Source organism: Lepidochelys olivacea (assembly GCF_965140295.1).
Source record: "Lepidochelys olivacea isolate rLepOli2 genome assembly, chromosome: 15".
In the NCBI taxonomy this organism is placed as follows: Eukaryota; Metazoa; Chordata; order Testudines; family Cheloniidae; genus Lepidochelys; species Lepidochelys olivacea.
Window position 1 is genome coordinate 12,243,697 of NC_140425.1, and position 23,983 is coordinate 12,267,679.

The 23,983-nt window shown below is 44.4% G+C and overlaps 2 protein-coding genes across 7 annotated transcripts in view; one reads left to right on the top strand and one right to left on the bottom strand.

Annotated features, from left to right (window-relative positions):
• The first annotated feature begins 290 nt into the window (after positions 1-290).
• On the top strand, positions 291-14,762 carry PRKAB1 (protein kinase AMP-activated non-catalytic subunit beta 1). Of its 2 annotated transcripts, none has more exons than XM_084648873.1 (8): positions 291-426; positions 8,055-8,231; positions 9,210-9,376; positions 11,048-11,141; positions 11,462-11,576; positions 12,859-12,992; positions 13,382-13,450; positions 13,531-14,762. In XM_084648873.1, exons 2-8 carry the CDS (start codon positions 8,064-8,066, stop codon positions 13,606-13,608), a joined length of 825 nt encoding a protein of 274 aa, XP_084504999.1. In that variant the 5' UTR covers positions 291-426; positions 8,055-8,063; the 3' UTR covers positions 13,609-14,762. The 2 variants fall into 2 exon arrangements, with proteins under 2 accessions (XP_084504999.1, XP_084505000.1); XM_084648874.1 differs by having other exon boundaries at positions 311-431.
• Positions 14,763-16,321: 1,559 nt separating this feature from the next.
• CIT (citron rho-interacting serine/threonine kinase) overlaps positions 16,322-23,983 on the bottom strand; it is a 101,645-nt gene continuing 93,983 nt past the window's right edge. For 4 of the 5 annotated variants that reach the window (XM_084648953.1, XM_084648952.1, XM_084648951.1 and 1 more), the window contains one exon: positions 21,591-23,702. In XM_084648953.1, the coding sequence (XP_084505079.1) occupies positions 23,679-23,702 (24 nt within the window). In that variant the 3' untranslated portion in view covers positions 21,591-23,678. Of the gene's footprint in view, positions 16,539-21,590; positions 23,703-23,983 lie in introns of those variants that run through there. The other variant, XM_084648954.1, reaches the window with a different exon arrangement.

Genomic DNA, 23,983 nt, shown 5'->3' on the forward strand with positions numbered 1-23,983 from the left:
GAAGGGGCATCCCCTGAACGGCAGAGCCTGGGGACGGGTCGCTTGGCGCCGCCCCCCCGCCCCGGGCTGTGCACCGCCCGCGGGGCTGACGATGGTCCCGCCCCGGGGCAGAAACGCCTGAGCCCCGCCCCGGAGTCCTGCCCGAGCGCGGCGCCGACAGCCGGAAGTGCCGGGACGAGGGGCGCAGACTGACCGGAAGTTCAGGGGAAGGCGGCGCTAGTGACCGGAAGCGCAGCTGCCGGGGGGCAGGTTCGAGGGTGACTCCGCGGACGCGGGGAACGGTCGGAGCGGAAGCCCGCCGCTGGGGGCAGGGAGAGGGGTGCGCAGGAGTCGCCGGAAGCGGAAGCAGCCCGGGCGGGAGGACGGACGGACGGACGGGGCAGGATTCCGAAGGGGTTTCTGAGGAAGACTCGGGGGCGGCAGCCGGTGAGGTGCGGGTGGCGGGTCCCGTCGCTCCAGCCCCTGCCCGCTGGGTATCGCCGTGAAGCGGGGGGTCTGTGCCCGGGGCGGAGGCGCTAAGCGGCCCGGCGACCTTGAGGCGATGGGTGGCGAGGCCCGGCCCCGCCCCGCCCCGGGGGCCCGTGGAAAGCGGCAGGGAGCAGGCTGGGGGTGGGGCTGAGGGGAAGGAGGAGCGGCCTGGGCCCCCCGGCGGTGCCGTGACCCGCGTGCGGGGCGGGCTCCCCGCGCTGCCGGAGAGGAGCCGGCGCTCGGGGCTGAGTTCCGGGCCAACCCGGGCCCGGGGGCTCTTGGAGCCTGAGGACGCTGCCCCCTTTGTCCGCGCTAAGTCGGGGAGTATCCGCGCCCCACCTAGCGGGTTCGGGGGTCTCATTTCTGATAGACACGTGACCGCACCCACCAGCTCCGACACGAAATCACCGCGGTCGAGGGGGGCCATGGCGCGAGAGCGAGCTCCCCCCCCCACCCTTGGGAGCCGCCCGTGCGGGGCCCGGTGGCGGCCCATGGCAAGGGAGCCTTTTGCGGCCGCTGCCAGTGCAGCATCGGTTCTGGAGCGAGGTGGCGGGTTTCTGCTGCTCTCTGTAGTACAGCCAAGAACGAGACTCCGGCCTCAAAAGGGATCGTGGCACCGGCGGGCTCTTTCTGTAGAGTAAAAAGTCACGAGTCAGTTTCACGCTGCCCCTTTACTCTTCTGGGATAGACTCGTAGAAACGTAGGGTTGGACGGGACCCTAGAGGTCATCTGGTCAAGCCTCCTATGTTGAAGCTGAGCCATGTATACCTAAGTCATTGCTGACCAGTGGTTTTCTAACCTGTTCTTAAAAACTGCAGTGAGAGGGATTCTACAGCCTCCCGTGGTAATGGATGCTAATACTTAACTATCCATATAGTTTGAATGGTTTTCCTCCTATCTAATCTAAGCCTCTTTGCTGTAGATTAAGGTGATCACTTCTTGATCTAGTTTAAGTGGACATGGAGAACAATTGATCACATCCTCTCGATAACAGCCCTAATATATTAGGTCTCCGTTCGTCTTTCCTCAAGACTGAATATACCCTGCAGTTGGCTTTTTTTGTTTTGTTTTTGTTTTTATTTTAAGAAAAACCTTTTAGCCTTTCTTCATAGGTTAGATTTTCTAAACAGTTTATCATTTTGTTGCTCTCTTCTGGATTCTGTCCAATTTGTCCACATCTATTTTAGACCGTGGCACCCAAACTGAACACAGTACTCTAGCTGAGCCCTCACCAGCACTCAGTGGAGCAGTACATTTATGACCCATGTTATACATACAACACTCCTATTAATACATCCACTTAGCCTGGTAATAATTTCTGCCTATAATTAGTGTCTTTATTAAATTAGGTCACGTAATTTTTGTATTTTCGCAGTAATAAATGGGTTTAGTAATTCTGGACTCCAGGTGTTAATGTTATACTAATAAAGTGACATGTCTGTCTGAGCAAATGAGGGAACTCTTGATCTAGATCTCAAACTAGGGTCTGTGGACCCATGGGGGTCTACAAGGATATTCCAGGGGGTCTGAGAGTCATGTCGGGGGGCACTGGCCCCAGTGATCAACACCCCCCCCCCCGTGCCTCCTGCATGCTGTGGAACAGCTGTTCAGGAGGGGCAGGAATGGGTGTACTCGGGGCAGGGGTGTAGCCACGGGTGGGCCTGGGTGGCCCACGGCCCACCCACTTAGGATCCAGGCCCACTCTCCAGTGCTTGCCCCGCTCCACCCGCCCAGCTGGTACTCCAGCCGGAGAATGGCGTTGGGGCACCAAGGCTTGCTCTGTTCTGCCCACCTGGCACTCCTGCCAGAGCAAGCGCCTGCACCCCTGCTAGAGCGCCGGTGGGGCAGATGGAGCAGGATAAGCCCCTGCCGCCTGACTGGAGCACCAGGCAGATGGAGTGGGGCAAGTCCCCGCATCCCGACCCCTTCTCAGGCTGGAGCTCCGGGCGGAGTGGGTAGGGCCTGGGAGCGCCCATTTTTCTGGGACCCTGGATTGGCCCAGTGGCTACTCTGCCACTGGGAGGAGAGCAAGCAGGAGCCTAACGGCGGTAGAGAACTTAAAAAAACGTAGGCCCGCCGGCTAGGGGAGCTGGCCCCGGCATGGGACGGTGGGATCTGGAAGGGAGCCATGCACGCTTGAGAGCAGCGTCTCCTCCCGGAGCTGGGTGAGTACCTGGGGAGCCCCTGGCCAGAGGCTCTATCCATCTGCAGAGGATGGGGGGAGGTGGACCCCCTGTAATTGCCTGCCCACCTGAAGTTGGGGCCCACCCAAATATCCCATGCTGGCTACACCACTGGCTCAGGGGAGGGGTGGGGGAAGAGGAGGGGCAGGGGTGGAAAGAGGTGGGGTGGGGCCTTGGGGGAACGGGTGGAGTGGAGGCGGGGCCTGCGCTGAGCAGGGGACTTGGGGGCTTCGGAAAAATTTTAAATCAAAATGGGGGTCGTCAGGTTGCTAAAGTTTGAGAACTGCTGAGACTATGGGATAATTAATGGACATCTTCCAGGTGTGTTCTGCTGGGGTCTCATCAGAGTTTGTTCCTTGAGCTTTAGAAAAAATAAAACTATGAAAACTTAACATACAGAAAAGAAAAGGAGTACTTGTGGCACCTTAGAGACTAACCAATTTATTAGAGCATAAGCTTTCGTGAGCTACAGCTCACTTCCTCAGATGCATATCGTGGAAACTGCAGCAGGCTTTATATATACACAGAGAATATGAAACAATACCTACTCCCACCCCACTGTCCTGCTGGTAATAGCTTATCTAAAGTGATCATCAGGTGGGCCATTTCCAGCACAAATCCAGGTTTTCTCACTCTCCACCCCCCCCACACAAATTCACTCTCCTGCTGGTGATAGCCCATCCAAAGTGACAACTCTTTACACAATGTGCATGACAATCAAGTTGGGCTATTTCCTGCACAAATCCAGGTTTTCTCACATCCCCCCCACCCCCATACACACACAAATTCACTCTCCTGCTGGTAATAGCTCATCCAAACTGACCACTCTTCAAGTTTAAATCCAAGTTAAACCAGAACATCGGGGGGGGGGGGTAGGAAAAAACAAGAGGAAACAGGCTACCTTGCATAATGACTTAGCCACTCCCAGTCTCTATTTAAGCCTAAATTAATAGTATCCAATTTGCAAATGAATTCCAATTCAGCAGTTTCTCGCTGGAGTCTGGATTTGAAGTTTTTTTGTTTTAAGATAGCGACCTTCATGTCTGTGATTGCGTGACCAGAGAGATTGAAGTGTTCTCCGACTGGTTTATGAATGTTATAATTCTTGACATCTGATTTGTGTCCATTTATTCTTTTACGTAGAGACTGTCCAGTTTGACCAATGTATATGGCAGAGGGGCATTGCTGGCACATGATGGCATATATCACATTGGTGGATGTGCAGGTGAATGAGCCTCTGATAGTGTGGCTGATGTTATTAGGCCCTGTGATGGTGTCCCCTGAATAGATATGTGGGCACAATTGGCAACGGGCTTTGTTGCAAGGATAAGTTCCTGGGTTAGTGGTTCTGTTGTGTGGTATGTGGTTGTTGGTGAGTATTTGCTTCAGGTTGCGGGGCTGTCTGTAGGCAAGGACTGGCCTGTCTCCCAAGATTTGTGAGAGTGTTGGGTCATCCTTTAGGATAGGTTGTAGATCCTTAATAATGCGTTGGAGGGGTTTTAGTTGGGGGCTGAAGGTGACGGCTAGCGGCGTTCTGTTATTTTCTTTGTTAGGCCTGTCCTGTAGTAGGTAACTTCTGGGAACTCTTCTGGCTCTATCAATCTGTTTCTTTACTTCTGCAGGTGGGTATTGTAGTTGTAAGAAAGCTTGACAGAGATCTTGTAGGTGTTTGTCTCTGTCTGAGGGGTTGGAGCAAATGCGGTTGTATCGCAGAGCTTGGCTGTAGACGATGGATCGTGTGGTGTGGTCAGGGTGAAAGCTGGAGGCATGCAGGTAGGAATAGCAGTCAGTAGGTTTCCGGTATAGGGTGGTGGTTATGTGACCATTGTTTATTAGCACTGTAGTGTCCAGGAAGTGGATCTCTTGTGTGGACTGGACCAGGCTGAGGTTGGTGGTGGGATGGAAATTGTTGAAATCATGGTGGAATTCCTCAAGGGCTTTTTTTCCATGGGTCCAGATGATGAAGATGTCATCAATATAGCGCAAGTAGAGTAGGGGCTTTAGGGGACGAGAGCTGAGGAAGCGTTGTTCTAAATCAGCCATAAAAATGTTGGCATACTGTGGGGCCATGCGGGTACCCATAGCAGTGCCGCTGATCTGAAGGTATACATTGTCCCCAAATGTGAAGTAGTTATGGGTAAGGACAAAGTCACAAAGTTCAGCTACCAGGTTAGCCGTGACAGTATCGGGGATAGTGTTCTTGACGGCTTGTAGTCCATCTTTGTGTGGAATGTTGGTGTAGAGGGCTTCTACATCCATAGTGGCCAGGATGGTGTTATCAGGAAGATCACCGATGGATTGAAGTTTCCTCAGGAAGTCAGTGGTGTCTCGAAGGTAGCTGGGAGTGCTGGTAGCGTAGGGCCTGAGGAGGGAGTCTACATAGCCAGACAATCCTGCTGTCAGGGTGCCAATGCCTGAGATGATGGGGCGCCCAGGATTTCCAGGTTTATGGATCTTGGGTAGTAGATAGAATATCCCAGGTCGGGGTTCCAGGGGTGTGTCTGTGCGGATACAGAAATGATTGGTTATTGTGAAATAAAAGAAAAAGTAATTGAAACTTGAAATAATGAGTTAATTACTTAGAAAGTTTGGCAACAGTAATGTTTTAAACAGATTAATAGTAATTATCAAGTATTTAATTTTCTTATACAACTTCAGTGTTTGTTTCTGTATATTGATAGTTTGTGTATGGGATAGATGGGACGGGAAGGGTTCCTATCAGTATTACAATTAGTAATTGGATTGGTGAGTTGGCAGACTTCGGAATTTTTATCTGAGATACTTGAGTCTGGATATTGTAACTTCATGGGATTGCTAAAAAGGGAGATTGGAAGAAGTTCTTGAAACAGTGCATCAGTGAATTGTTGATGAATATTACAAAGACTTTCAGTTATAAATTTTCATAAGAGAAAACTGATTCAATAAATAACTCTTAGTGACTCTTAAATTGGGGGTTAAATCTAGACTCTCATACTTGTTACCAGCGATAGAAAAGGCTGCACTTGTGCAGTATGCTATTAGACATTTAACTTTATCATTCCAATATATATCTGAATATTGATACAAATTTGGCTGGCGAGCAGAAATAGGAGGCTCCCTGTAACCCAGACTTAGGTGGGGCTTTGGACACACCCCTCTCATCAGTATCTCCCATTTACTACCATAGGCTGCTCTCTCCCTTGCCTTTCTCTTTCCATTCATGGTAAAGGGAGTAACGGTGCCTAATCCAGGATTTGTGGATTTCAGTTATTTTCTTCGTGCCTCAAAGGTAGGCGTTGCAATGCTTAAGACCCTTTGTGGATCTGGGCCTTAAGCACTTAGGGGCCTTAGGGCATGGCTACACTTGCAGATGCAGAGCACTGGGAGTTAAATCAGCCTTCGGAGACCGCAGCAGGGAAAACCTGCCGAGTGTTTACACTCTTAGCTGGAAGCGCACTGGCGTGGCCACATTAGCAACTCTTGCAATGCCACAAAGAGCAGTGCATTGTGGTAGCTATCCCAGCGTTCAAGTGGCTGTAACATGCTTTTCAGATGCGGGGGGTGGAGTATGACGGAGTGTGTTGTGTGTATGTTGGGGGAGAGAGAGTGGGTTTTTGGGGTGCTGAGAGTTTGTCAGCATTCTGTCTTGTAAATTCAGACCCCGCTCTCCCTGCCTCTCTCTCTCACACTCACAGCAAGCGACATTCCACACCAATGGCTTGCTTTGTCCTGGAGCCGATAAGTATGCCGGCTGTCAGAAAGGGGATATCCGCATTCCTACAGCCGATTCCAAAACAATGACAGGAGTGACCACTTGACTTAAGGGGATTATGGGACATTTCCGGAGGCCGATCAAAGCACAGTAATGCAACACCTCGTCCACACTGGCACTGGGGCATTTCAGCCGAGATGCAACAAGCGTTATGCTACTTGTGCAGGAGGATTACCAGGAGTGCTCCAGCTGCAGAGTCCAGGCGCTCTAAGTGCCTTGCCAGTGTGGACGGGTCGGGAGTTAGGGCGCCCGGGGCTGCTTTAATGCGCTCTAACTTGCAAGTGTAGCCAAGCCCTTAGTCTTGCTGAAAGCCAATGGAACTGAGAAATGGAAGTCCCAGAAGCCCTTATGAAAATTCTATCCCAGATCTGGGGCTGGCTTGGTATACTGGTGGGATCCATGAAACCCTGACCTGAGGTTTAATGGACTTGACACCTGTTACACTGGGAATGAGACTTTTTAAAAAACAATCCAAGTAATTAATAAAACTGAGTAAACTGAGGAAGAAATTATCCTCTTCCCTCTTTTTCACAGTTACTCTGGGTAAATTCATCAGCCTGGTTTTGTTCGTTTTAATAATAAACCTTGATTAGACAAATGCACCACCTTCAAACATCTGTCTCCCTGAATCTCAAAAAGAGCTTATCACCCCTATAAACTTTCTTATAGTAGGTAGATCTTTCTGAAAACTACTGCACTGGCTATATTTGAAGAACATTTTATTTAAGTAAAATTATTGATATTTTTGTGGGTAGTTTTGGGCCCGGACAAGTTCTTATTGACATCAATATTTGTGTGGGGTTGATTTTTTTTTTTTTTTTTTGCCATTGACTGTAGTTGTTGCCATTATATATGTGTATGCCTATATTGGCTGGCTTCTGCATAGAAAAAACATAAGTCTTCGTTAACAGATAATGAAAGAAATCTTCCTTTAGCTCAAGTTGTAGAGATGTTGTTTTTGGGGCTCCAGGACTAAGCACTCTGATATTAGCTCCTGGTCATCTTTTGAGTGGTACAATAGAGGACCTTATCTTATGATGAGTATCTCTGAAGGGCCTCAGGAGAGACTGAGCTTTTGTGACAACCACCTGCATGCTGTGACTTCAAGGTTGCCAGGATTTACTTCGCAACACAAAATAAACAGGGCTATATGCAAAGCTTTCCTTATAGTTATCCCTTTTGCCTTAGGAGCAAGCTTGTTGTTTTACGTACAATATAGTATATTTTAAAGATGTTTGTAGGGTAGAGTAATTGAATGATTTTCTATGACTCTGTAAATCAGAAGACCAGGTTTTTATTCCTAATTCCTTGCTTAGTGTCCTATCCACTGGTCCGTGCTAAGGGTGTGGAGTTGGGTCAGGGGGTATCTGTATGTTCCATTCCTCCAGTGTCGCTTATAAAATACAAGTCAAGCTGTTATGGTCTACTGATTACTATGCTTTCTGTCAGTACTGTGTGTGCATGAAAGGAGTAGGAATATCTTTCTGCTATTTTTTATGGCTGCCTTTGTGTTACTGTGCATGTCTAATTTATCACTGTCTGTTTTGCCGTGGGTTTATTTCTGTAGTCTCTTCTAAAAGCAAAGTGGCAGAGCTCAAATTTCACTAATATGTGTGTGTCTCAGTAAATAAGGCTATTTCTTTTCTTTTCAGGGCCTTAAAATGGGGAACACAAGCAGCGAGCGAGCGGGTATGGAGCGTCATGGGGGCCATAAGACGCCCCGAAGAGACAATTGTGGTGGAGCCATTAGTACAAAAGAAGGTGATAGACCAAAAATCTTGATGGATAGTCCTGAAGATGCAGACTTGTTCCATTCTGAGGAAATAAAGGTATCATAAGTTATGGCTCCTCTTCCGTCATAACCCTTGTAGCTTAGACATTCTATCAACTGTATTTTTGGAAGTCATAAATTTAGCCAATTTTCTGTATAAACTCAGTTTTAGAAACTTGAAGCATTGCTGACTTTCTCTTTTTTTAAGGGAAGAAAACCTTATTTCTTTGTTCTTCTAACCTTTGAGCAGATTTCTGCAAATGAAATACATTTTTCACAAAAATTGTAGAAAAACGAATAAGATAATAGGCTCTAATCCCTTGCCCAGTGTTGTCTATTAATGCACCACTTTCCTTTGCTGTATCTTTTTATCTCCTTTTATGCTTTTTTTAATCACCCGACTCAGTAACATTCCAGGTGATGATTCTTTCCACTTTAAAAGTTCTGTCAGAGTTCCCTAGTTAGTTTCTAATAGTCCTAATTTTGGTCTGTCCCCCTTGTTGGGTGTAATAAGAATGTTTAGCTCACTGTCTTCCAACTTAATTGATCATATGTTGCATTAAGCTGTACCCTGCAGACAGCAATAGCCTTCCTGTGGTCTAGTTGCAAGTTCTCTCTGGAAGGCATTTTGCAGGGTCTAACAAATGCCTTATAAAAGAAATTCCTTTTTAATTATTTTTTACTCCTCAGTTTAAATATATGCAGCTACTTTGTGTGCTTCTCCCACTCAATGATAGTTACTTCTCTGGTTTAATTGTTTTGCATTCTGTTTTAATATCTTCTGCCAATTTGGAAGGCTACTAATCTTTCAACTCATGGGTTATTTACAAACTGACTTGCAAACTGTTGAGATACCAACTTCTGTCTCTAACAGTGACTACCTGCATTTGTTTCCAATTTGTGGGAATGTTGAAGAACACGCATAGGGTTGAGGATACCTTTGGTCAAATGTTACCTTTCTCTAAGCTTACCTCTCCTTTCACAGGGCAAAGGAGCCAACGTAGAACTTCTGTTGAGTAAAGTTTTGTGCTTCTAGGCTCCACAAGAGAGAGAGGAATTTCTAGCTTGGCAGCAAGATCTGGAAGTGAGTGAAAAAGCCCCTGTTCAAGATCGGCCAACAGTCTTTCGCTGGACTGGGGGAGGGAAAGAGGTTTATCTATCAGGTTCCTTCAACAACTGGAGTAAACTTCCTCTTACAAGAAGGTAACAAACTGGTTAGGTTGCATCACTGGCATTCTATCTAAAGTTGGAAACAATTAGGGTCATGCTATTGTTATGCTTAGATTACTGCATACTTCTGTTAGCTTTGAGAGCTCTTGAAGAGAGAAGTTATAGAAATCTTAGCGTATCATGCTGAATGGTGGGACTCTTTGACTGCCAGAGGTGAAAACTTTGCCATGGAAATAGTTATTTGCTTGGCACTATGGAAAAGACATACACACAGTCCATTCCATGCAGGGTTTACTGTCTAAAGGTAGATGTAGAAGATGGGACACACTGGGAAATCCACAAGTGGAGATAATTTAGTGTGTTTTTAGGTATTTTGCCCCAAAGTGTTTTAGGGACTTCAGTAAAGAGGGTGATGGCTTGGTGGTTTTGAGAAGGGCATTCCATGCATAAGCAGCATGGGAGAAATTATGGAAACAGGAGTGGGGAAAAGGGGACCAATGGAGCATCAATACTAGGATAATTTTCAGACTGGACAGATTGAGCGGGGAATGTAGTGGGAAGCAAGGCCCAAGACACATGCCAGGATGGAATTATCAGGAGCTTTGGAGGGACAACAAGAAGTTTAAACATAGTGCAGTGCTTCAAGGGGGAGGCAATGGAAGGATTCAAAGAACTGGATGCCAGATCAATAAGCGAGGGAGGTAGTTTTGGCATGGTGGTCAGTGTAGTCTCAGATCACAATTTAGACCTCTCCTAGCAAAGGTACAAAGAAATAATAATGGCGAGTGGGGGAGAAAAGTAGGTTTGTCTCCTACAGAGATAATGTTTAGAAAAAAGGGACATCTGTCCCCCTTTAATTTGCAATTGGCAGTCACTATAGTGAATAAGTAAACCCTGTTACAAAGTCCCTGTTGAATAGACACTCATTCCAAACTCAAATAGCAAAAACAGCTTCTCTGGGAACTTAATCTGCAGACTTTGCCCCCTTCCCTGGGAAGAAGTGAGGAATGGAGGACTCTTAGTGTTGCATGACCCATTGGCATGTGTTCACATGGCATGATTTCTTTCTATCTGAGCTACTGTGAAGACCTCAAAACAGGCAAGAAGCTCAAAGCACAGGAATGACAGTCTGATCAAACTGCATCTACTCAAAGCAGTTTTTCTGGCAGTAGTTAAGTTACTGCTTTCATTTTCACAGTTCTTGTTCATTTGATGGGTGAGATTTGTGATGGAAGATACTGAAAGTCAAGGATCTATTGCAGTGAACTTACCTTGTATGTGAAGCTCTGGCTGATGAGCCCAAACTAATGTGCTCTTACATTGTATTGAGTAACGAAGATGCGAGAAGAATGGCTTTTCAAAAACATAACATTAACCCTTTGACACCAGGAGCCTGGATTTTCAGGTGATCGGTGTTAATGTAAAACATGCAGCTGTGCATATGAAGAGATGGGACTCAGCTGTCACTGAGGGGGTACTCATTAGCTTTAGCTGGTTTCTGTACATTTAGATTATTGCATTGGATTGCCTCAAGTGCTCTCTTAAAAGGGTCAATAACTTCAGGAACTGTCTGAAAGATTCTGTTTGAGATTTTTGCATTCTTTTTATCTTTATTTGCATTCTTTGTAATTGTAGCGAGTCTGTAGATGGACAGATTTTTCAGAATAAAATGTTAATTGTTTGTGTATTTATCTGAAATCACAGCCACAATAACTTCGTAGCAATCCTGGATCTGCCAGAAGGAGAGCACCAGTACAAGTTCTACGTGGATGGTCAGTGGACGCATGATCCTTCGGAGGTAACATTTTTATTCGATCCTGCAGGTTTACAAGATGATTCATGCACATGAATGAGAGAAACTAGTTGGCTTCCACACTAACCTAAAAGAAAGGGCCTTTGCTAACAATAGCAATTGGTGGTTTGATCTGGTGAAATGTTCCTGGCCCCAGCTGGCCTGTACCAATCTGAGGCTAGTAATGCTGTCTGCCTGTTAAATAACCAGAGGCTAAACAAGAAGTAGGTGATGAGGACTGTGGGACATTGGTTTTTCAAGTCTGTAGAATATTAATAACCTGCATACCTTCTGAATTGTGACTTTTTGCCTCTGTTTCTTCCCAGCCAGTAGTAACCAGTCAGCTTGGTACGGTTAACAACATCATTCAGGTGAAGAAAACTGACTTTGAAGTATTTGATGCTTTAATGGTGGACTCCCAAAAATGCTCAGATATGTCTGGTATGAATCCATTTGTAATCTTATACCATGTGCTTGAAGTTACATAAATACCCTCTACGTTTAATTCCTGGTCTTGAATTAAATCCCCAAAGTAGAAGAATCTCACTTTTTATACCCAATCTGTTGGGGATATGTGCAGGGACCATGAAATGTAAAAGGAGAGAAGCTGGAATTAGTGAGGAGATTGAAGCAGAGTACAGGTCACTGATCAAACCCCATCTAGATTAGTAGTAAGTCCTTGCCATTTGAATGTGTGACATGAAGTGGTGATTTCAGACCACTCCCCGGTGAATCAGTAGCTAACTCAAAACAGATACTGAGGTTGACCGCTTTGACAGCAGTTTGAAGGTCATGGAGACTCACCTGTCTCTGACCCCTTTTTTCAGGATTGTTGTGTACTTGTGGGGAATGCCATGGCAGCATTCTGGGTACCTGGAGGATTTTGTTTCTATTTGCAAGCTTGGCCCCTTTCATATACACTAAATAATTTCAGTAATATTTTGTCACCAAGAAGGGGATTTTATTCCACTGTTTGCCAGGACTGCCAAAAACTAGCATAAAAGCAAATAATCTGTGGTAGCACTTAGTAATGAATGTGTGCTACAGAAATACTGGGCCAGGAAATCTCTTTCCCCCACTCCCCTCCCACTCCCTCAAAAAAAAAAAGGGGGGGAGGGGGGAAGAGGGGAGAACAGGACCAACCCTTGAAGTTCTGACTGTTGACCCTACCCACCTGGTCTCCCGTAAGCAGACTCTGGAGTCTTTAAAATCATCTCTTGGGCTTCTTGCTAAAGATCTTTGTGCTTGAGCTTCACAAAACTTCCCAAATTCTGTAACCAGATTCTGAAATTTGGGTTCCCTTTGCATTCTGTCAGCTAGTACTGGTCCCATATTTGTGTGCTGTTGGAGTAGAATCTTGCTGATGAGCAGACCAGTGTCAAGATTAACCCGGTATTATGAACAGGAACTACATACTAAAATGATGTGACAAAACTTCCTACTGTGCTATGTAGCTGCAGCTTGCAAGAGCCCTGTCCTGAGTGATGGTTGTATTTTTTAGTTTGTTTCTGGCTCAGCAGGAAATGTGTCCCAGGAAACCAAAGATTTCATCTAGAGTGTACAGGAAGTGTGGCATCTTTATAGTTTCTGGAGGATTTACTCTATAGCGCAATTAGCTTCTGTCATACACAGGTTTCTGGATGTGAAATTACTACTGCAGCTTAAAGAAGATAAACTCTTTACAGGTACATTAAGGTTAAATATTTTACCATCTCCCTAACAGAGCTATCAAGTTCACCCCCAGGACCCTACCACCAGGATCCCTATGTTTGTAAGCCAGAGGAACGTTTCAAGACTCCACCTATTCTTCCACCACACCTGCTGCAGGTGATCCTGAATAAGGACACTGGCATTTCTGTGAGTGGACAACTTTCTTCTTTGGGTCAGGGTCAAGTATTTAAGAGGTTAAACGTGCACTGGAGCTGCTTTTAACAATCCCAAACCTTGGAAATGTCCCCTAGTGGGTGAGATCTTTATTACCGAAGTCCAAACTGATCCATTATCTTAATTGATGCTTTTTCAAAACCAAAACAGTTTCCCCACCCATAAATCCTAATCTATACCCTGCAAAATTATCAGAACTTCTGAGAACATAGCAAACCTGGTCCCGCCTTAAGTGATCTTTGATCGTATTGGAATTTTGACGGGGAGCCAATACAAAGATTTGTTGAGTGGTTGCCTGGGAAAGACAATATGCCATAATTTAGTCTTCCACTCTCTGTCTCCTCCCTTTATATGCTTTTCAGTGTGATCCAGCTCTACTTCCTGAGCCCAATCACGTCATGCTGAACCACCTCTATGCGCTTTCTATCAAGGTAAGGGAGTCCTACCTTATCACAGCAGTTGCATTTAGTTAACCATTACATTGTGCTAATTTGTTTTCCATCTTCCCTAGGATGGAGTGATGGTGCTCAGTGCCACTCATCGTTACAAGAAAAAATATGTGACTACATTGCTGTACAAGCCAATATGATTAATCCTGCGGTTAGTGAGCAGGTATCCTGGGGCGATGAAGTGCCAGAGGGAACAATTCTTCGTTAAACCAAAACATATGCATGGCCTATGCTATTGTAAACAGACTCTGATTTCATATGGTTTTAAAGACTTCACATTTGTTTCATATTTGCCTTGTTCTTCCAGTGCCATCTGGAAGTTTTCAGACTCAGCCAGGACCAAAGAGATGACTGGTGGTGCTGCCATTTTTTCAGCTCAATAACAATTGCCTGGGATCTACCAGTGAAATCAGGGTGGGAAATGTGGGGATAGTGACCACTCAAATATCGTTCATGAGTGATACAGGCTGTGGAAAATAATATTCTAAGAAGTGCAGGATCCTTGCTGACTGAGTGGCTGTTTTTATCATAAAGCTCAAACATTCAACTGTATTACCACCAAGCTCCCCAAGAGCCCATTCCCTGGCTCGACTGACTACGCGTGAAAAATGGCATTCTTTCTGTTCGCAGCTTTTTTGGGCAAAGCCAGAGATGCTGCCGCCACTCGCTATTTCTTTGTTTGTTTGTTTAATCAGTAGACGGGGGTTGAGTATGTTTTCCAATGTGAGTGACGCTCTTGCATTGTTTCTCTTGGGAGAACTTCGAAATAACTTTTCCTGAGTGGAATTGCTGATAAAGAAAATTGTTCTGAATTGCAGGGTTTTGTGTAGATCATGTAATGCACCCTGCGATAATCTGTTCCTGTAACAGACTTGTAGCTCTCTTGCCAGTAAGGACTGATTTAAACTGAGCTGGGTTCCTATAAGGAAATTGACCAATTTAGCATAAGGACTTTAATTCTTCAGCATCAGCTTTTATCAAGTTGATGGTAAGGTGATTCCAAGTTACTTTAAAAACTGGATAGTAAATGAGATATTGAGGGGACAAGCTCATCTGCTACCATAAGCAGCTGCAGCCCCTGGGAAGTAGCACTGCACCCCCTCATGTCAAGGGCTGGATTGGCCCTGAATCTATATTTGCATTTGACTCCACCAACTTAGGCTCATGTGATCTCTGCAGCAAGGACTCCCAACCATTTCTATCCCTTCGAGCTTTATTTATATTTTGTAAATGAACATAGTTCTTACAAAAGGTGCCAGGATGCCTTTCTTAGAGACTGATGATTTATTTGATCTCAAAACAAATGCAGTAGGAGCAACACAAAATTCCCTGCCACTGTGCCTCAGGCCTGACCTGCAGGGACCAACTTGGGGAATGTGTAGTGCCCGTCTGTTCCTGGGCATCTGTGAGAGCCAGTAAGAGTGCTGAGAGTGACCTCAGTCCGTGACCTACTATACAGGGGTGCATATTACAAAAACCACCAGGTAGCTAATCAGATGGTGACTTAGATCATTGGTGACCACGATTAGATGTGATACAGTCAATGATAAGACTCATTTCCAGGCTTCTGAACTGTTCAATTGTCTTGTTACAATATTTTGAGTAGTTCAGGGCACATTGCTCTTGGGTTTTCTTTGAAAACACTACAACTCAGTGTTTTGAAAACATGGAATTGCTGTCACTGGCTGACCTCTTCAGAAACAAGTTCAAATATAAAGCATTTTAAGGAAAAATGGATAATGTGTTTGTTTCCTGTCAGCCCCACTGACCAAGACATTACTGGGTTGGCTGGCTGCATAATGCTTGGCTAATTATGCAGTTTCTCTCCCTGGTTAAATTGGTAGCTACTTTACTTTTATAAAACCAAGTTTGGACGCACATCTTCTCATCACACACTTGTAGAGAACAATACATTTTAAGATTGGTGAAGGGGGAGTAAACCAAGCTGTTAATGAGCTTTGGCCATTGGCAAACCCAAGGATTTCATTTCTGGAAAACTGACTGCTCTCTACCCCCATTTTTGTTTTGTTTTTTTGTTTAAGGCTGTCACATTTCAAGCAGCTTGAGCAATCTCCATTTGTTGGCCTCCGTGATGCTGGGTATACTTGACTGCTCGGAAAGGTCTGTTTTAAGTTTGTTACGGTTAATAACAACTGTGAGAATGTCTGAGAGATGATTATACCTGGCACAGCACACCCTGTAATGTTTGTGAACATGGGCCAACAGGAAGTCTAGGCATGGGGAGGGCTCTGAACAGCGAGAAGAAAGCATTAAGTGCAGTTCCAGCCGTGCAGATTAGCTTAGCTGGAATCTCAGCCACAGTGGTGCCTCAAAGTATATCCATTGCTTTCACCTCGTCTGCCCACATCAGGGCAATGAAAGGCTGTCTCAAAAGTAAGAAAATACCCACACCAAAAACTTGATGCTCACGGTCATGTGATAAAGACAGCATAAACTTACATTACAACGCAGTCCCACTTTGTTTAAAAAAAACAAAACAAAAAAAAGAGTACTTTGTCATTTGAAACACCTTAATCTCTTAGTGTGGAAATACTAAATTATTAGGGCTGTCGATTAATCACAATTAACTCAAAAAAAAATTGTGATTAATTTTTTTAATTGCGCTGTTAAACAATAGGATACCAATTGAAATTTATTAAATATTTTGGATCTTTTTCTACATTTTCAGATACATTGATTTTCAGTTCCAACACAGATTACAGAGTGTACACTGCTCACTTTATATTATTTTTATTACAAATATTTGCACTGTAAAAATAAGAGTATTTTCCAGTTCACCTCGTACAAGTACCGTAGTGCAATCTCTTTATCGTGAAAGCGCAACTTACAAATGTAGATTTTTTTTTGTTACATAACTGCACTCAAAAACAAAACATTTACGAGAGATAATGATGCCTGCTTCTTATTTACAGTTTCACCTGAAAGTGAGAACAGGTGTTCACAGAGCACTTTTGTAGCTGGCATTGCAAGGTATATACGTGCCAGATACGCTAAACATGCATATGCCCCTTCATGCTTCTGCCACCATTCCAGAGGACGTGCTTCCATGCTGTTAAAAAAAAAAAAAAAAAGTGTTAATTAAATTTGTGACTGAACTCCCTGAGGGAGAATTGTATGTCTCCTGCCCCACATTCTGCCATATATTTCATGTTATAGCAGTCTCGGATGATGACCCAGCACGTGTTGTTCATTTTAAGAACACTTTCACTGCAGGTTTGTCAGAATGCAAAGAGAATGCAATGTGAGATATCTAAAGATAGCTACAGCACCCGACAGAAGATTTAAGAATCCGAAATGCCTTCCAAAATCTGAGAGGGATGAAGTGCGGAGCATGCTTTCAGAAGTCTTAGAAGAGCAACACTCTGATGTGGAAACCTCAGAACCCGAATCACCAAAAAAGGAAATCAGCCTTCTGCTGGTGACATCTGACTGAGATGATGAAAACGAATATGCGTTGGTCTGCTTGGTGAGCTTGATAGAGTTGGTCTGCTTTGAATCATTATTGAGCAGAACCTCTAATCACCATGGATGCATGTCCTCTGGAATAGTGGTTGAAGCATGAAGTGGCATGTGAATCTTTATCACATCTGGCACATAAATATCTTGCGATGCCAGATCCAATGCTGCCAGATGAACACCTGTTCTCACTTTCAGGTGACATTGTAAACAAAAAGCAAGGGCAGCATTATCTTCCACAAATGTAAACAAACTTGTTTGTCTGAGCAATTGGCTGAACAAGAAGTAGGACTGAGTGGACTTGTAGGCTTTAAAGTTTTACTTTTTTTTTTTTGCAGGTTTTTTTTACGTACTTCTACAGTTGTAAATTCAACTTCCATGATAAAGAGACTGCACTACCGTACTTGAAATGGGGGAATTGAAAAATACTGTTTCTTTTGTTTTTTACAGGGCAAATATTTGTAATAAAAAATAAAGTGAGGACTGTACATGTTGTAACAGAAATCAGTATATTTATATAAATAGTACTAATTATTGTTTAACATCATGACTAATGCAATTAATTTTTAATTGCACAGTTAATGGTGATTAATTTTTTCATCACTTGACAGCCCTAACACTTGGCCACCCATTTCCCATGTTACTGTTGGCTATAAGCCACTGAGTCTCACTGTTACACAGAACCCTCTAGTTAGTTATTTAAATGATCACCAGAGACGTCGGCATGGCCTGGTAATACAATAGTTTGCCAAGGTGTACTGCAGAGTAAAAAAGCTATATACTAATAAATATTAGCTAATAGAGTATACTGACATTGAAGCCACCGCTGGTCAGTTACATGCACTATTTAAAGTTTGGCAATAGATAACAGCTGTAATTTCAAAGTAATGTGAGAGTAATGATCTAGATTAGGACATGTGTGCTAAGTGCACTAGCCACCTAGCATGCTAATTGACACTAGGATGTGGAAGGGGATGGAATAGTTAGTGGGAGATCCAATCAGAGTTGGTTTTAAAGCAAAGCTGTAATAGCAGATTTCAAGAAGTGATTATTCTCTAATAGTGTTTGTGCAAGCAGGGAAATTGATACCTAGATGCATGTTTTGAATAAATAAGGGTTAATTCATACGAGAATAAAAAGGAATCCTTGAAGTGACCCAACAGAAATATAAATTGTTCATGAGTGAAAGGTTCAGGAAGGAAGAGCTGTGCTCAAATAAGTCATTAGCTTAAGCTAAGCGTCATGTATTTTCCAATTATGTCCACACCCGGATCACTTCTTTCAAAACTTTCCAGCAGCATTGCAGAGGAAGATGGGCACAAATATTTGTTGAAGATGGAGGCTGTCAGCCAACCATTTATAAATAACAGGCTGCTGCAGCCTTCTTTATATTGCATCACAGGCTGGCCCACCATGGGGCTGCAGAGCTCTTTTTGCTGGGCTCCAGAAAATCGGCACAGCGGGAGAGCTGGTGCAGCATAAGCCTTTTCCCCACAGGGATTGCCAAATAGAAAAAGCCTCGTGCTGTGTTTTGAACTCACTCTGTTCAGAGAGTTAAAGCTCATCGTTGTTTGAGGCCCTGCAGGGCAGCGCTCACACTGCTGGGGAAGACAGGGAAATGTTTGAGCCCATTGTGCCAATGGCTGACCTGTTACATATTCTGCTTTTGGAGGACGACTGAACATGAAAGTGCCCCTGGCAGCAATGGAAGAATGTGACAGTGGCTCCCAGAGTCTGTCCCGCACCCCCAAAGCTTCAGTGCATAAAGTCTCTGCCTTATTTCCCATGGCATCCAGTAGAACCCCTGCATGACAAGCTGCACGCCCAAACACAAAGGTTAATCTGCCTTTGAATGGCTCCTGCAAATTTCTGGCACATGGCCAACATTTAGTCATGGGTAGGTCATGGGTGATAAACAAAAATTCATGGCCCTTGACCTGGCCATGACTTAAATACCCACGATGACTAAATCTCTGTTCCCCACTGCTCTGGAGCTCCCGGTGTTGCTGCTCCAGCCACACTGGCTACTTGGGGGCTGCCCAAGCCGTGGCTGGTGCAGCTAGCCACAGGGCACCCAAGCAGCTGTGGGAGTTATGGAGGTTGCAGAATGTCACAGAAAACCACAACCTCTCACAGAATCGCAGCCTTAGTTATAGTGGCTCACTGTGCTTTGAGGGAGCTCAGAAAGGAGGGAATCTGGACCACTGCTGAGGCCACACTGGACACTAAACAAACATGCAGTTCCTGGGTGACCATGTTTTTAGGTGCTTGCTTTTAAGGCAGGTGGCCATACATCCATGTCAAAAACAAAGCCAGCCAGGCTCAAGAGCCGGCTGAAATTTTTGCAGCACACCCATTTTATGATCGGGCCTCACCTCAAAACCCATAGATCTGTTTCGTGTAGTTATTTGACAGTGGTTTGTCATCTGTTTAGTGCCACACACACTTTTTGGCTGGGGAGGGGTTACATAGCTAACTTTGGGATCTTGAAAAAAATTTGTCCCCTGTTGAACATTTCTTTTGCCAAACAGCATTGCGTGTGGTAAATCTGGTGGTTTTAATTCAAGCAGGCAAAGATTCGGTCGTAACACAGCTCATAGGAGTGCTCTCTCTTACAGGCAGTGGGCCTGAAGGCCTTTCAGGACTTCAACAGTAATCACTGTTGAACTAGCGTCACAAAGTGCCTTCTTGCACCTGCATTGAGTCGTATGCCGCACACAGGGCCAGCCCTTTGTGTGTAATTGAATAGCAGCCTCGGCATCCAGCCATGCCTAGGAATTAAATAGACACTCAGCCCTCATCTTTATATGTGGGCCTAAGTGTAGTATATCCCCAGCTTTACACATGCAGAAAGATCCTTTAATTACTTCTCACCTTTCTCCGACAAATGATGGAGAACAGTTAACGGTCGTCACTGTGACTCCACTTTCCTGGGCTGAAGCAGAATGAATCGCTGCTCCCACTGCTCTGGGGTCTCCCGCTGGTGCTAAAGGCTAATCCCCAGTCAGCGTCACACCACACTACACAACGGCAATAGGGCCGTAGGCCATCTCCATCTCAGCCACTCCAGTTTCCTCAGCCGGAGCTGATAGCAGGTGTCAGCCGTAATACCCAGGGCCATATTCCAGTCCCACTCTTGGGGCAGGGGCTGTTTCTCTGGAACACACATTCTCTGAACTGAAGCAGTGACATGCTCGATTGTCAGTTTTGACCTTTCGTGAAATAGCAGCAGGCCACAGGGCGACACTTTGTTAAACCGTAGCCAGCCCTATGGGTTGGATTCCTGCCAGAAGTGAACATGAGTCCAATTCATTGTATTGAGCTCACTTTCTATAACCCAATGAATTAAATCCCTCCACAAGGAAAATCTGGGTGCAAAGGGGGATAGTGTAGCTGCTACTTTCTATGCCCGCTTGGATTTGGTGTGTCTTGGCTGTTGCAGGAAGGCTAGAGTTGGAGGTAGGTGCAGTATTTCTCCTTCCTGTGAGTAAACCTGAAGAATTTTGCAATAGACACAATGCTTTTTCTCCAGTAAATTTTACCAGTGCCGCTACAGTCAAGGTGACCGTGAGAATTTGTGCAGTGTTCATGGTAGTCAAAAGGCTTAATAAATATTTTACTTCACCAGTTGCTGAACTATTTTAGTTTTGTTACAATTCTGATCATGCACCATAGGACTGAAACAATGAGTTTTAAATATGTATTCTTAAAATAGAAATAAAGGAACATTTAACAAGTTAGCATTTCATCAGATACATCAGAGAGCAGGCACAATAGATAAATCAAGCAGTTTGGCTTTATGCAGAACATTTCCATGGAAAATGTCGTGTAGACCAAAGTGGAATAGTAGCTATTAGTCGTTCTCGCACACGCCCACCAAGAAAACCCTTCCTAGGGAGGGTGGGGGTATTTATGTGCACAAAACAATGACAGAAATGAAATAAGTCACCGCAGGCAGCAGAGTGAATATTAAAAACGCTTCCTGTGAAAGAATTCTTCAGACCCGGTAAAAATTGTTTCGTTAAAAATAGTTGTATTTACATTTAAGTCTGATTGAGAGAGTTTTCCCACCAGCTGTAAGTTATTAAGATGTACAGTAACTTGGCAGATTGAGTACAATCTGAATTATATTTGTGTAGGCTTTTAAAAAATTGCAGCTCTCAGGCATTACAGCACCAGAATATTAAGATGGTGGGATGACTAACTCACTGGTCCCCTTCCTATTAAAACACCGCTGCAGTAGAGCAGCAGCAGCACGAGACTATGCTGTTGGCAATTAAAGGGGTTTATTCCGAGCTGAAATTGTGTGTCTGGATTATTTGCCAAGGGCCAGATTCTTCTCCCAGATATTCACGTGTATCTCTACCACCACCAATGGGTGTGTATCTAAGGGCTCACCACTACTAGGTAAAAATCTGGTCAAATCCACCTCTGTTTCCGTCCAAGTCAATATGCTTTAATTTTCTGATAGCACCTATGCTACTCGTTCAGGGGAAGATGTCTGCTAAACGGCAGAGTATTCCGAAGGTGAGCTCTTTGGTAAGCTTACACTCCTATCAATTACGTAGCTCCAAATATTGGCTGATCTGTTAGAATGGCTTAGTGGTACCTTACATGGAAGGAAAAGGTCATTTCACCATGCTAGTTAATATAGTTAATTGTTTTATTTGGTTATTGTTCAACAACAAAGTTCAATATTTTCCAGGTGGAGCTTGATCTGTACCTCTGATTCCCTCCCTTGTCAATAATAAAAAGGTAATGAAGAAAAATCCTGTACTTTTAGATACCTAAAACCTCATTTATGCTAACAAGCTTTCGATTGCAATTTAATGTTACAATATTTCTTCATGGGATCTGGGAGGATTAAGCTGAGGCCCCTCCAATGTCTGAAGATGGCTGTCCACAACCACCATTAAAACAAAAAGCTAGTGTTGAAAAATGCACAGTTTACAATAAAAAAGTAGAAACTGATTCAATTCCCTTTTGTTACGAATATAAAGTTTCTTGTAAATATGTACAGTCCTTTGAGCTATTTCTATAGCAGGAAGCATTTCACAAACAAGACACAAGATATACACTTTCAGGACTTGACAAGCCCATTTCTCAGGTCATGAAGATCTTCCATGAGATGCAAAGATTTAAAGACTGATCTCTGTGACCTTTCAAAATACTGAGACCAAGAGACACATTTCAGCACGTTTCCTGCCAAATCATCTGGTCTAAAATAACCCAACAGACAAGAGAACAGAACACAATACCCATGAAACTCGCCAAAGGGCACTGACAAGGCATTCGGAGGTTTATGGGTGTCTTGGACAGGTTAGCACTGGCTGGCAAGGGACAAGCAGAAGATAAAAGGCTTGGCCAACGAGAAAACTCTTTTGCATTTATAGAGAACATGGTTGTTTACTCAGCATGTCGCTGAAGCAGACTGAATGGTCAAAACCTGCCTTGAAAATCATTTGCTCTCTGGCTCAGTTACAAGGGATAATGTTCATGGCATTGGAGAATATGAAGCAATAAATGGCTTGAGGTTAGAGGCAAAAGCAAAGGTGAGGTGTTCGGTAACCGCCAAAGCTGTTTATTGCAAGTATCCTCTAGTGCCGTGACTATTAGGTTTTACTGTACAACAAGATACAATCAGAACAGGAAAGAAGAACTTTGTTTTGAGAGATGACAATTCTGTGCACTTGCTTTCGCATGCTTTCCTTTTAAGTTCTTGGGGAACCGGGAGGCAACCTGTCAACCACTGTGAGGAGTGGCCTCTGTGGAAAATGGTGACTATAAGGATTTTGATACAATTTCTGAATGGGATTGTGTTTAACACTGGGGCGTGTGAAGGTGAGGGCTAGTGATTGTAGTTCTCTTGTCATATAATAAGGATTGTAACTCTCTTCTGTGCCAAATTCTCCAGGAAATCATGGCGGTTATTTTGCAGCGTAATGTAAAGGCTTCAATTAATTTACAAGTGAGGTACAATACAATACTTAGCACAGCAACCTAAAAGGAGAGAGCAGCCAGAGTGATGGTGCAGCAGCATGCAGTGAATTGCCATGCAGAAAACCTGGGTCAAGAGTCTTGTACCCCAGTACGTCAGAGACAATGCACTTTGTTTTAGGGCATGGGGGATTGTGACCATCTAATCAGGGGATCTGCCCTCCTCATCATCCAGCTGAACAAAGCTGCACTGGGGCAATTTTACTGAGAACAAAAGAGAATGAGCTTTGAAAGTGGCGGGGGAACAAACGGATCCAGATTAATTCTCTAGAGCTCTGTAGAGAATATCCAGTGATGCTGTCTATTGCAACCGAGTCACCATTGCCTTTCAGTTTACAAGGCCATGACAAATTCCAGCATCTTTTTCAAAACTATGATTTATTATCTGGTAAATGGTGCTAACCACATTAAGATTTGGGTTGGGATCTTCATCCCAATTTGATTTCCTTGATGAACTGTTAAGGACTAAAGCTAGAGTACAAAAAGTTTATGAACTGCTTGAAAGAGTAACAGTAGTACAAAGTGCAAAAAGTATGACTGCAGGAAGGTGCAGGGAAATAAACTGAGAGGCAGACAATCCTTGTTAGAGTCACGTGTCTCCTGACATGGAGCCCGTTCTGGCCCAAGAAGGTTGATTTGGTGACTGGGCAGCAGAAGCACAGAGTGCATACACTCAGTACATTTCCTTTGTTTTTCCTGCAGATCACGATGAGGAGTAAGTTTGTCTAGCTGAGACTTACACTGAAGATTGGTCCCAGACCTAGCAGGGAAATAAAATGACAAGTTATACAAGATGCAGTAAAACATTCCTGTTCTCCTATATGTAGTCCCAGGTCATATAAGCAGCACTGCTTTCAGCAGGAGGCGGAAGCAGAGTTTTACTGAGTATCATTTGTCTCCTTGTCTAGGTGAAAAATGCTATGTGGCATGAATCTTCCCCCCTACCAATGATGAAGGCCACCATCTTCACATGGCATGAAAGTAGTGCTGGGGGGAAATATTCTCTTTGGAAGAGATTTTCACACAGCCCATGCATATCAT

What these genes read in the sequence shown, in the direction of transcription:
- PRKAB1 (XM_084648873.1), top strand. Translation starts at nt 8,064, where the DNA reads ATGGGGAACACAAGCAGCGAGCGAGCGGGTATGGAGCGTCATGGGGGC. An exon ending in AAAATGCTCAGATATGTCTG is followed by an intron (nt 11,577 to 12,858) that starts GTATGAATCCAT and finishes TCTCCCTAACAG; the next exon opens with AGCTATCAAGTTCACCCCCA. An exon ending in ATAAGGACACTGGCATTTCT is followed by an intron (nt 12,993 to 13,381) that starts GTGAGTGGACAA and finishes TATGCTTTTCAG; the next exon opens with TGTGATCCAGCTCTACTTCC.